At 27.0% G+C, this 13,259-nt stretch overlaps 2 protein-coding genes across 2 annotated transcripts; one reads left to right on the top strand and one right to left on the bottom strand.

The window, feature by feature from the left end:
- Window positions 1-2,108: 2,108 nt before the first annotated feature.
- Window positions 2,109-8,746, bottom strand: LOC113388982 (sin3 histone deacetylase corepressor complex component SDS3-like). The gene is made up of 8 exons (XM_026626015.1): window positions 8,515-8,746; window positions 8,379-8,442; window positions 8,176-8,313; window positions 7,935-8,112; window positions 7,628-7,868; window positions 4,419-4,698; window positions 2,367-2,460; window positions 2,109-2,281 (listed from the first exon to the last, which is right to left on the bottom strand). The coding sequence occupies exons 1-8, from the start codon at window positions 8,639-8,641 to the stop codon at window positions 2,189-2,191; spliced, it is 1,215 nt and encodes a 404-aa protein (XP_026481800.1). The 5' UTR covers window positions 8,642-8,746; the 3' UTR covers window positions 2,109-2,188.
- Window positions 8,747-9,030: 284 nt separating this feature from the next.
- On the top strand, window positions 9,031-10,528 carry LOC113389513 (transmembrane protein 222-like). Its single transcript, XM_026626541.1, has 4 exons — window positions 9,031-9,308; window positions 9,419-9,629; window positions 10,256-10,383; window positions 10,450-10,528. The coding sequence occupies exons 1-4, from the start codon at window positions 9,184-9,186 to the stop codon at window positions 10,526-10,528; spliced, it is 543 nt and encodes a 180-aa protein (XP_026482326.1). The 5' UTR covers window positions 9,031-9,183.
- Window positions 10,529-13,259: the final 2,731 nt, after the last annotated feature.

The following is a 13,259-nucleotide window of genomic DNA, read 5'->3' as shown; positions in this document are numbered from 1 at the left end:
TTTTCATTAAATAATTTATAATAAATTAAACAATAACTGAAATATAAATAAACAATTTCTGAAAAATAACTACAAAAGATAAGAGGCAAATTTGTACAAAATTCAATAATCTTCAATTGTCCTAGAGCAACTCAGTATACTTACAAATTATTATGTGAAAACCACATGTTTGAATAGTTGACAATTTTTTTTTGTCTATAAATTTATTGGAGGATTATTAACTGGAATTATTTTAGCTAATTCATCATTAGATATTATTTTACATGATACTATGTAGTAGCTCATTTTCATTATGTATTATTATAGGAGCAGTTTTCGCAATTATATCTGGATTCATTTTTTTGATTCCCATTGTTTACTGGATTAACAATAAACCCTATTTTTTTAAAAAAAAATTGAGTTAATTTAAAAAATTTCTAATTTTAAAATGTGTTCATCTCAATTGGTATTGACCAAGTCGATTATATGATTTGAGTTTGAATATTTACACATATCAGAATGTTCATACAACTTTTAAAATACAAAACTCCGCCTAGTGAAATTATTATTTTTCCTTTGAACAAGATCTAGAAGTTGCCAGAAACAATTTTTTTATCAAAATATAAATTATTCTCTATCAAATTTATTACGAAAGACTACTTAAATATATATATATATATATATATATATATAACTATTTATTTTAATTTTTTTATAATTTGTTTACTTCATCACTTCGTACGTGTATTATAAAAACAAATTCCAGAATAATTTATTCTCAAAATGCTAGAATTTTTTTTTTAATAAAGTAATATACCATCATAAAGCTTAATTTTTAAACAAAAGTATTATATTGTAAATTCAAATTATATTTTCTATAACATTTCAAAATCAGTAAATTATATTAATATATAAATAAACCAAAAGATATTCAAAAAATTATTCTCAAAATGCTAAGAAAAAAAATTGTGTAAAGCTTTCGCAACAACAAGGGCATAATTTGCAAATCTGATGTTGAAATTTCAGTACTTTACATACTAATATATTTACTAAATCTTTGTAAAATCAGTATATAAATATATAAATAAACCAAGATATAATTTAAAGTCAAAAATATGTTCCAGACAACTTTTGCAAAACTCTTGTTATACTTATATATTTTTTTATAAATATTTAAAGAAAATCAATACCCAATATTATATAGAAAATATATTTTTATTCAAACACATATAATTTAAATTATTAAAAATCAGTGGAATCTATATAATAAAAATAATAATTAGTTAACATGTAACTCCTTTGAGAATATATGGATAAAAGTTTCATTGTTTCATGTTTGCAAAAGATCTGCTATGTATACATATTTTCCTTAATATATTACATACAGTTAATTGAATTTTTTTTTTAAATTAACAAATCGATTTTATATATAAAATATGTTTATTTTTACACATTAAATTTTGATACAGATACACAATTTATTTAAATTAAATAAAATAGGTCCAACTTTGTACTTAGTATCATTTGAATTAATAAAAACCAGTGAAAACTATATAATATAAATAATAATTAATTTACATGTAACTCCTTTGAGAATATATGGACAAAAGTTTCATTGTTTTTCATTTCAAGTTTCGAAAGGTCTATTATGTATACATATTTTCCTTAATATATTACATATAAAATGTTTATTTTCACAATTTAAACTTTGATAATTTAAATTAAATAAAATAGGTCCAACTTTGTACATATTATCATTTGAATTAATAAAAATCAGTAAAATCTATAAAATATAAATAATAATTAATTTATGTTTAACTCCTTTGAGAATATATGGATAAAAGTTTCATTGTTTTTATTTTTGTGAAAGATTTACATATTTTTCTTAATAAATTACATACAGTAAATTGAATTTTTTTAAAATTAAATTAATTTTATTAATAAAAATGCTTATTTTCACACTTTAAATTTTGATTCAGATACACAATTTAAATCATTAAAATATTATGTTAAAAATAAACTTTTGTACTCATTTTCATTTAAATTAACTAAAATCGATGAAATCTATATATGTATAAATATTTGTTTTTTTTCATATTTTGTTACTCATTTCAGATTCCTTCTAAATTTTTTGTTAAAAACGTCAAGTTTGAACTTAAAATGTTACAACTAAACTAAAACTAATCGAATTTAATATAAAAAAATATTTTTACGAAGCCCGCCGTTTTATCGACACTTTTCCTCTGCTCAACTGGGATGTGCAAATTCTCAACTTGCTGCCATCTTGTTTTTTCACCCAAATCTAAAAAAAAGGGTAAAGAAATAGAAATATATAGAAAATAATATATAAATAATATGCAATTATTTATTAAATAAATAATACATACAGCATCAGCATTTATCGCACTGATATTAACAGCCAATCTTTGCTTTTCGAACTCACTGCCTTCCACATATATCGGTTGACCTCTGTGGTACCACCTGAAAAAATTGGATAAAATAAATAAATAAATATAAATAATATATATATATATATATATATATATATAATTCTTCTGCGATGATCTATGTAAATATACTCCTCCTAAACGATTATTCGGATTTTGGTAAATCTTTCTGAAGTTTGTTAAGGGAATTTTTCAGGATGTGCGTGTGAAATAAATGGAAAAAATTGCAGAACGACATGTCATTGTTTGAGACATTGTTTGGCATTGAAAACAAATGAAAACTGTCATCTGCCAAAAATTTCAATTCACTTATGAGTCTAGACAATATTAGAATATGTATAACAAATTCATGATTATGAATAAGAAAAATGGAACGTCTACATTATTAATAAATACATTAAAAAGCAGCTGAGATGTGCCAGAAATTAAAATAATATAAGATACAGTATATGTATGGCAGATTGAATGATACACACACATTTTAATAAAATAGATTTTTCGATCTAAAAATTTTACATTCGAGAACATAATTAAAAAAAAGTAGTCGATAGTATATTATTATTATTGTTAATCATTTCAATGATATATTGTCTCAAACAAAACGTACAACTCTTTTTGATATCCTCGATTTGTAACTTTCCTTAGGGTAAGTTATAGTATTCTAAGAAATTGAAAATGAAAATTTGTATATATCTATACAATTCAAAAGTTTCTGAACATTTTAGCATACTTTAGAAAGAATTGATATATGTGTTTGTTCGTATGTATATATCACACATATACACATGCATATCGTAAATCGAACTGAAGAGAAATTAAAAACAAATGAAGACTGTGATCCGCCAAAAATTTCAATTTACTTATGAGCCTAGACAATATTAGAATATGTAATAATAAATTTATGATTATGAACAAGAAAAATGAAATGTCTGCATTATTATTGCCAAAAAGCAGCTGAGATGTGCCAGAAATTAAAATAATATAAGATACAGTTGATTGAATTGATTGAATGATACACATATGAACAGAATTTGACAAATTAATTCACTCAATTCACATTTTTTCAATTTAGTTCAAGAAAGATAAAATTTCTTTGCATCTTTCACTAATCTTTGCACAATATTTTTAAACTACGTTAAAAATTTCACTTTAAAACAACAAATGGGAAAGTAAAGATGACAACATTCGATTCGGCTCTTACGATATCAATTAGGAGAAGTTTAAGATGCAATTTCGGATATCTTAAATAATAAAAAAATAAATTAAAATAATTCAACATGAAGTACCAGTGTCATAATTAATAATGAAAAACCAGAATTTTTTTGCTCTCTATGATTTGCTCAACAAAATAAATCGCATAAAATGCCCAAAATAAATAAGTAAAATGTTTCAAAAGCCAAATATTAATTAATGACAATAATTTTAATAATAAACTGTTAAGACAGGTAAAATAATAGGGGAGGATGCTAGAAAAAATGACACGCGGGCGCTGAGGACCCCAGGAGCGTCCCTGGTAATATTGTATATTAAATTACTACTAAGAAAAATATAATTTAGATATTATAATTACTAAAAACCAGTTAAAATTTGATACGAGATTATAAAAATCATAGGCAACATTATTGGAGCAATTATTTTGAGTGAAAAAATCCAAGGTGATATTGTACTTTTATCGCGGATACTATATATTATTTTTTTCTGAATTTGTTATATCGTTTAAAAGACTTCAATTACCAATATAGTGAAAGAATTGAGACTCATCATTTTTTTAAAGCAGTTCTACATTTAACATCGCTCATATAAATGCATTTTGGTGTGAAGAGTAATTTAAAAAACTATTCTTCGGTAAACGGTAAATATAAATTATAGGATATTCAAAAATTGTAGACGTGGGTGCAGGACAACGTCTGTCGGGTCACCTAGTATATATATATATATATATATATATATATATATATAAGCAACCATATATTATTAACTATCTATCCCTACCTCCTTTCGTACAACAATTTCCCATCCTCAACCCTGGTGTCAACCAATCGACTGTTACCATCATCCCTGGGCATTTGTTGTTGTTGCTGCTGCTGTTGTTGTTGATGATGATGTTGCTGATCTCTATTTGGTAGAGAAGATCTTCCACTGTCCAGCCTGGATTGGCTCTCGTATCTGCTCTGAGGTAAATTTCTGTTTTGGGCAGTTGGAGGAGATGTTTGTTGATTAATGTTTTCGTTAGAGTTGGCTGGTGATAGACTTCTGTTGCTCAGACCAGACCCTGGTAATAGAATAGGAAGTTTGTTAAATTCGATAGTACAATTTGCGTCGTTTGTATAAAAAAAATGTTCTAAAAATTTATTTAGCAAATCATTTTAATATATAATATTTTTAGGAGCGTGTTTGGTTTTGCACTAAGTGGAGAAATAAATCTAATTATTTTATTTTGTGAATTCTATGAAGTGAGGCACGTGAGGATTACTGTTCTAAAAATTGATTTAGGCAATGATGAGGTTTATTAGCAAATAATTTTAATATACAATATTTTTAAGAGTGTTTTTGGTTTTGCACTAAGTGTTGATATAAATGTAATCATTTTATTCTGTTGATTTTTATGAAGTGATGCACGCGTTATTGTTTGCTGAGAAATCAAAATTAATTTATTAAAAATGTACAACTGTTGTGTTCCACAACGAATTACTTAGAATATTAATCCCTTAATACTGCTGTATTAGTCTGCAAACCGTCCAAGTACTCGTTACACAAAATATCTTAAAAATTTTCAATAATTGAAAATGCATTAAAAAATAAAAATTACACTTCGAAAAACCTAAAACTGCAATAACAAGTTAAAATTCTCAATAATTTAATCCAGAGTAATAAATCTTGAAGCAAAAGTCGACACACTGAATGTCATCTTAAGGCTACACTCGTACACACAGGGCGTCTATCGAAATGGTTAACAAGTTGCTATTTGTGTGCATCATAAATTACTCCATGAATTGAAGATAAAAATTTATAAACTAGTTATATAAAAACAAGGTTGACCATCAAAATTTTATTTTACTTCAAAGTCTTTTTTTATTTATACTGTTCTTCATCCAAGGCAATCATGCTTATTTTTTCATATTTTTTTTCTATCATAGTTTTAATTTTGATTTATCATAGTTTATTTTTTAAAAAGCTGTTTATCTAAAAAAAATTGTTTTTGAAGTCTCAGAAATTATCAATAGTGCCAGTCAAATTAAATTTTGTAATAGAATTCAAGTTTAGATTGATTTTTTTTAAGAATTTTCGGACCCCCCCCTCTCTCTCTCGGTAATATGTGGTAAAATCCAAATTTTCCCTCCGTCCCCCACGAAACATCACGTGTATTTTTATTACGAGAAAAATTTATAAAATTTTGGATTTTATTTTGAATATGTTTGGATTAAAAAAAATCTGGTAAAAAATAAATATACGTAATATATTACCATACCCCTCCCTCCCCCACGGGGCGTCCATTAATCACGTGATCGTTTTTTTAAGGATTTTTGGACCTCCCTCTCCCCTTGGTTATATCCAAAATTACCCTTTCCCCAACGTGTACTTTTAGTTACGATAAAAAATTATATATATATATATATATATATATATATATATATATATATATATTTTAAATATTTGAATTATAAAAAAATCAGGTAAAAAATAAATACATGTGATATCTTACTATACCCCTCGTAATTTTAGAAGTATAGTTTCTTCAGCAAAGTATCTTATTTTGATCCCTAGTAGTCAAAAATCATATGTGTCTGTGCGTCTTCTTTGACCCACAAAAATCGAAATTCAAACTGATTTATTTTAAATGTGATTTTATATGAAAATAGTTTGAGAGCATGGTAAAAATTTATTGCTTCATTAGAATATCATGTAACCTCTTCGTTATGAGAGTGTTTTCTGCATAAATGACACTGCTAAGACAGCAAGCCTATACGATTAAAATTTTCAAATCATTATCAATAAAAGTATTAAAAAAATAAAAATTACGATTCTAAAGAACTAAATATAACTATAAAGAACAAATATAAATATGACGATATATAAATATTTCGAAACAAACTTCTTCAGGCTGGATATAGGCGTCATTCGTACACAAAGAGTCCATAGACGACCCTCGTAGCAAAACAGTTAATGCAACATAAATCTAGATTTAGTTTGGTTTACGTGGGGAATAATAAAAAAAAAGACAGGAAAGTTCCGTTCAATATATAAATATTTAAATTATGAAACAATGTGATATATTCAACACCTATTCCGATATTGCGGCAACTTAGTTTGTGTTTGCTAATAACACCTGAAACACCACATCAACACAACACATCAAATAAAGATTTGTTTTATGAATAATATATTCTTTACACAAACCAAAATCACAGAACATAAAAAAATCCATACAAAACTTAAGCAAAGAAATAATTGTTAATTAACAATAACCATAAATATTAAATACTCTTTAAGATATATACTCTTTATACTCTTCAAGATGAAAACTCAATTCATAGGGAAAAAATAAATAATCTCTCAAATGTATAACATAATCTAAGAATTATTAATATCAAAGTTCTGGTTTAAATAATAAAAAAATACTAGTCTTTGGCCCAAAATATTTATGCCTCTAGCAAAACAAACAAACATGCATATTAACTGGTGCCATAAAAGCGATTTCATCAGCATATCTATTTTGGGCCATACAAAATTATAATAAATACTGCATAAGCATGCTATGCATGTTAAATATATACTTTTAAATAAAAAAAAAATAGTCACAATACAGAAACTTATGATGGTATCATATACATAAGTATTAGATACTACTTTAAACATATAAGGCTGTTAGTGATGAAAGATAAATGTATATTTCTAATAGTAAAGATACTTTGGGCCCCTTCTCCGTAAGCATCTCCAGAATGAGCTGCGCAGTCTTCTGCGATATATATTAGAAACTGAAAGAGTACATACAGAGTAATTGATGTATGTACAAAGTAAAATGATTGCTGAAAACATTTGGACAAAGCTGGATTTCAATTTGTGGTACAAAAAAGAGCAGTGTTGTGAATTTTACCTCGATTATTGCTCAAAAATCAGGTTTTATGTTGTAAAACACATAAGTGATGGTAAATTAATTATCAAGCAACAAATTGTGAATAAAATTATGTAATTGTCCATACCTGATTGTGTCCTTCTTTGAGAACTCTCCCGATCTCTATCTCTGCTGTTGTTGTTATTATTCCCATTACTCAAATTCTGCAATGGTTTTCCTCTGGCTATGAGTTTGAGGTCCATCTCAATCTCTTTGTCGTCTAATAACAACACTAATTGGGCTGTTGGAGGCTTCCGTCTCTTCTCCAATAGCACTGGGGTGGGGTCATTTGGCCTGCGGCGTAGCTTACGTGTCATTACAGGTTTAACCTGATAAAAAACAAAGTTATAATAGAGCAATTTGTGGTTGAAAATTAATTTAATAGTAAAAATTACTTCAGTGGAATCTCCAGTTAACTCCATGGAATGTCTATCTTGTTCTATTTGTCTACGTTTTTCTTCAAAATCATTTATTAAGGTTTCTTTTAAGTCTTCCTTCTTCTCCTTGAATTCTTTGGTAGCAGCATCACGCTCCAATAAGTAATCACGCTCAACGCATTCAACCATATAGTCCCTAAAAAAAATACATTGAAATTTGTACTTAAATAAAAGTATAAATTGGTGTAAATCTTCTCACCTATGGACATCATTCAGTCTTAATCGTTCTTTATATTGGTGCTCCAGTCTTCTAAATCGTCTATTAAGTTCTGGATGAGATCCGTCTTTTAATTGAGCCAACTGTTTCTTCAAACTTGCTAGTTTATCCTGGTACATTCTAAATATAAAGTTTGGTTTAGATTTTGTTTGAAAATAGGGGTTCTTTGGAATCCAGATACTTACTGTTCTTTAATTTCCATCGGTTCGTCGTTTCTACCCATATCGGTCTCACTAGCCTCTTCAGTGTCTTTAGGAAAGAAATTAAACAATTTTGTAATAAATAGTTAATACATATTGTATACAAAATTTATTTATTTACCTTCATCGCTGCCGTCAATTTGATTTCGTGAACCATAATCATTCTCATCAATCTCTTGTTCGTCGTAAAACGGCTCTTCTTTCATATCAAAATCTTCTTGATATGATGTTGAATAAGCCATGGCCATAAATAGTTTTAATTTTTATTCAACATTTGTTTTAAATATACAATATTTTTAATATAATGTAAAATATTTCGGCTTTCTACAATTTAATTGCAAGAATGAAAACTTTGTGAAGTTAGCCATTCATTTGTCATTTGTTACTACGTGCTACCAACGATAAAATAATTAATTTTTATAAAAAAAAACAAACTTTAAATAAAATTTATTACAATATATTTAATAATAACAGAAAATAATTAATTAATAATTAATAATTAATAAAAGTCTGCTTATTTGAATAAGACATGCTTTATTAGATTTGTTTTAATAAAAAAAAAACATGGAATCCAATTACATGTTTGGTAGCTGTCAATTTTGACAGCTCTTTGACAGTTTCTAATTTGTCACTTTAATAAATTTAAATACACAATTAATATAATTTAAAACTAACAAAACATACGCAAATTATAGCCAAAACCATGATATTAAAATTTATTAACTTTTAACTGATCGCATTATATTGCATTTTTTAACAAATTATATTACATTTTATATATTTACTAGTGATGGCTTATTCAGCAAAATCCTCTCATAATTCGTTAGATGGATCTACTCTAAGTTCCAACACAATTGATATAGAAAAGCAACTATTCCCTTATTGCATTGTTTGGACCCCGATACCCCTTCTAACGTTTGTATTCATTTATAATTTCTACTTTAAAATTTTATAATGTGTATGAATATCACATCAAATTTTGTGGTAGTAATGTATCAAAGGGCTTTCCATTGTTTACCTTTTAGATGGCTTCTTCCATTTATTGGGCACATGGGCATTGCGAATAGTGATGGAATCATATATGATTTTGCCGGGCCTTATACTATTGGTGAAAGAAAACTGGCATTCGGGGATCCTACAAAATATTGGCAGCTGAATCCTAATTTAGCCAATAATGGCAAAGACGGTTTTGATAAAGGTGTGGAGGAGGGCTGCAATATTTATAGGACTCGAATGGTAAATGATAAAGATCATAATTGTAAATAATATTTACAGAATCTAAAAGCCAGAGGATTTGTTTGGACTCTTTTATATTAAGATAGTCCTATTTTTTCATATTAAGTTTTTGAGCATACTTTAATAAAAATCAGTTGTGTTTTTTCCAGAAATTATTTTAATTGGGATTTCTGAATACATAGCTGCTAATATTTTTTTGAATTATGGATCCTTTTCAGTAGATTCATTTCTTTTTTGGTCTTAACTTATAAAACTCTGTAAAGTTTTCTTCTTAATTAATTTAAGTAAGAAATGTTTGTTTTATCAATGTCTATTTCAAAAAGAATTCTGATAATACAATTTTTTAGTTCAAATCTTGTAAAACTAGTTCTATTTGAAAACAGATATTGCAAAAGGCATTTCAGCACAAATTTGGGACAAATATTGCTTCTAGAACAGTCCTGGAGAATTTAGGATTATAAATTACAATTTTTTTTAGTTTAAATTTTGTAAAAATAATTATATTTGAAAACAAATATTGAAATGGGCATTCCAGTACGAATTTAGGACAAATATTACTTCTAGAACTACTCCGGACAATTTGGGATTATATTCTAATTAATATATTCAATTATTCTTTGTTTTAGCATAATCTATTGTGTGATAATTGCCACTCTCATGTTGCAAGATGCTTAAACATAATGAACTACGATAATTCAAGTTGGAATATGGTTAAACTAGCATTTCTGATTCTATTATACGGAAAATATGTTAGGTAACATATTATAGTAAACTAGAAATGATAAAGTTAGCACTTACTATATTATTATTATTGTTGCAGTTTTGGCGGTGTCTTAAAAACATGGATCCCATTTTTATTTATCGTATCTGTGTTTGTAACTGTAAGCTTGTTGTTGTAAGATAAAATTAAAAATACAAAATATGCAAAACATATTTTATTATTAAAACTTAATTTTTAAATCATATTTTCACATATTTTAAAACATATATCGAATTTACATCATGAGTATATGCATTACTTTAAATATAAAAATAATAGTATCACAACATGGCAGGTGAGAAGAATTAATTTGATTGTAATAACAAACATTAAAGCATTAGGGAAATACATACAGCAGTTTAATCGACTTGCAATATACTGTTCTCCAAATTAAAATTATAATCCATATCATCCAACGTTAACTTCGATGTAAGGTAATCCACAGCTTCTGTCATTTGTGCAATGTATGACTCCATTGTCTCGAATAGAATTAACTCTTTAGATATTACAAATGGCACTCCTTGCATGTTGTGTATCGTTTGTTGTTTGGGAACTGTGTAAGCAGTTTCGTTATCGATGTTTGGGTATAGATTGTTCGGCTCGGGATCATCATCTTTCTTTTCTATCATTATATATTCATCATCTGCTTGTGGTATTGGGGGTGCTGAGTCACTTGGGGAGTTATCACTGTCTGGAGAATGTTTCTTTGATCGAAAAAATGAAAACATTGTGAAAGGGGTAATATAAAGAGTATAATTGACTCAGGTATCCAATGCAATGGCTCGTAGTTTTCAAATAACTTGTAATAAGTTAACTTGTAATAGTCTGTTTAATAATTAAAGTTTTACATGTACAGTTTTAAATCAATACGAGTTAATTATAGATTGTAATATATTCGTCATATTTTTTGACAGATTTGACATCTGGCAAGTTTAGTATGAAGTTGGCGAGAAACAAATAGTTTGACAGTTAGTAATATTTTTACATTTATTTTGATAATATAAAAAACGCTAATTAAACTGGATTTAAATTTAAGAGCATAATTGAACTAATTTAACTGAGTACTTAATTTTAAGATATGTTCTTGAAACACACAACAGTATCAGTTGATATTTAAAAACTTACAAGTAAATGTTAATTGGAAAAGCAATTGTGCAAACAGTTATTATTAACTATATTGAACAATAAAGTTGTTGTTGCATAATTTTATATATTACCAAATTTCGACAGCTTAAATAGGGAAATCAACATTTAAATTTTGTGGCTTTGACAGTTTCAAATTTTGACAGCTGCCATGTTTGGTACACGTTGGTAGCCATGCTCCTACATACCTTAATGTGATTTTATTTTAGGAGCGTAAGGGTGTTTAAATATCAAATATGTTACAAAATACGTCTAGAATTATGAAAATTGATGATTTATATGAATCTAATTACTTTCGAGATTGATTTTTTACCACATGCAACAGTTTGATCGAGCGCCCCCGAATGTTGGCAGTTCTTGTGTGCTAATGTCAGTGTTCGCCCAGTAGTTTGTTTTGTGTTTTGACGATTATGTGATGTGCTGTGTTTGACACGAATAAAAAATAGTTTTGTGCAATAAAAACCTCACAAGAACAAACAGTTCCGTTTGGAGAAATAAATCAAATTAACTGACGATGGCCAAGTCCTAAAACGGGATATAAACGCACAAGGTGATTTAGATATTTCACGAAATAGACATTTCTCATTTGACAGGGCTCCTATTTCCCAACACGCGCGCGCTTATTTTTTTCTCTCGTGGATTTAATTTTACGGTCTGACATATCTATTTTGGTTTGAAGACTAAAATAAATACGAAAACGTACGGAACTGTGTATTTTATTGCGTTATATTCGTATTCATAAATAGAGCGCAAGTGTTTTGCTTTAATTTTATTTTATGTGCCTTTTTTAGAGTGCAAAGTTTAACTGATGTAAAAAATCTTCATATTTTTTTCCATGAGTCGATATGGGATTTTTATGTGTTTCTATATTTTCCTGCGCGATGCCCTTGACAAATAAATAAAAATACAATTACGTATTTGTTGTTATTTACATGCATGCAATCTAGTGTAAATTATTCTTAATCTTATGAGCGTTTTATTTCTTGCACTCAAATACTTTGATTACAAGCTATGCAAATCAATGTCAAACTTGAAATATTGTTGAATTTATCATTATTTCAGCTTAATTATATGTGCATTTTGATTGTCATTTGTATATTATTTAAATTATTCAAATTTTTGCTTAACATTATATATGCACTTTACTATACATGCAGAAAATATTAGTTACATTGTGAATCAAAGCAATTGCATATATTTTACTTCCTTTTGATAATCCAATAAAAATCCTATAAGACTCCATTAAGATTCTTTCTTACTCTATTTATTAATTATTAAGAATTAAATTACTTAGAATTACTATTACTATTATTATTATTATTAGAATTATTATTTTTAATATTTATTAGAAGAATCAAATTTAACGTCATTGCTAACAATCAGTTTTTCGTTTAAAATATAAACTAAAATTTCATTAGATACGTATTAGATACATTTAAATATCTTATACTATACTATTCACTACAATATTTTAGTATATTATTTCAGACTACGAAATCTATCGTTACACAAAGTTTCATCAAAATCTTCAAAAAAATTAATTTCAAAATTTAATTACGAAGAAACGGCTAGGCCGATCTTTACCAAAAGTAATCAACGCTATTCCAACTGTATCTTATATTGATTTTAATTTCCTGCCATCTCAGCTGCTTTTGGCAATAATAATGCAGACATTTCATTTTTCCTTTCATAACTTCCCTTAACAAACTTCAGAAAGATTTATCAAA

Source organism: Ctenocephalides felis, unplaced genomic scaffold (assembly GCF_003426905.1).
Source record: "Ctenocephalides felis isolate EL2017-DRISC unplaced genomic scaffold, ASM342690v1 CF-g0.4_SCAFFOLD_03573, whole genome shotgun sequence".
In the NCBI taxonomy this organism is placed as follows: Eukaryota; Metazoa; Arthropoda; class Insecta; order Siphonaptera; family Pulicidae; genus Ctenocephalides; species Ctenocephalides felis.
The sequence above is the reverse complement of the archived record's forward strand: the minus strand, read 5'-3'. Positions and strand labels throughout refer to the sequence as shown.

Coding starts and splice junctions, on each gene's coding strand:
- LOC113388982 (XM_026626015.1), bottom strand. CDS start 8,641: ATGGCCATGGCTTATTCAACATCATATCAAGAAGATTTTGATATGAAA. Junction 4,699..7,627: donor TCAAAGAAGGACACAATCAG/GTATGGACAATT, acceptor TTCTATTACCAG/GGTCTGGTCTGAGCAACAGA. Junction 2,461..4,418: donor AAATTGTTGTACGAAAGGAG/GTAGGGATAGAT, acceptor CAATTTTTTCAG/GTGGTACCACAGAGGTCAAC.
- LOC113389513 (XM_026626541.1), top strand. CDS start 9,184: ATGGCTTATTCAGCAAAATCCTCTCATAATTCGTTAGATGGATCTACT. Junction 9,309..9,418: donor ACCCCGATACCCCTTCTAAC/GTTTGTATTCAT, acceptor TTTACCTTTTAG/ATGGCTTCTTCCATTTATTG. Junction 9,630..10,255: donor ATATTTATAGGACTCGAATG/GTAAATGATAAA, acceptor TCTTTGTTTTAG/CATAATCTATTGTGTGATAA.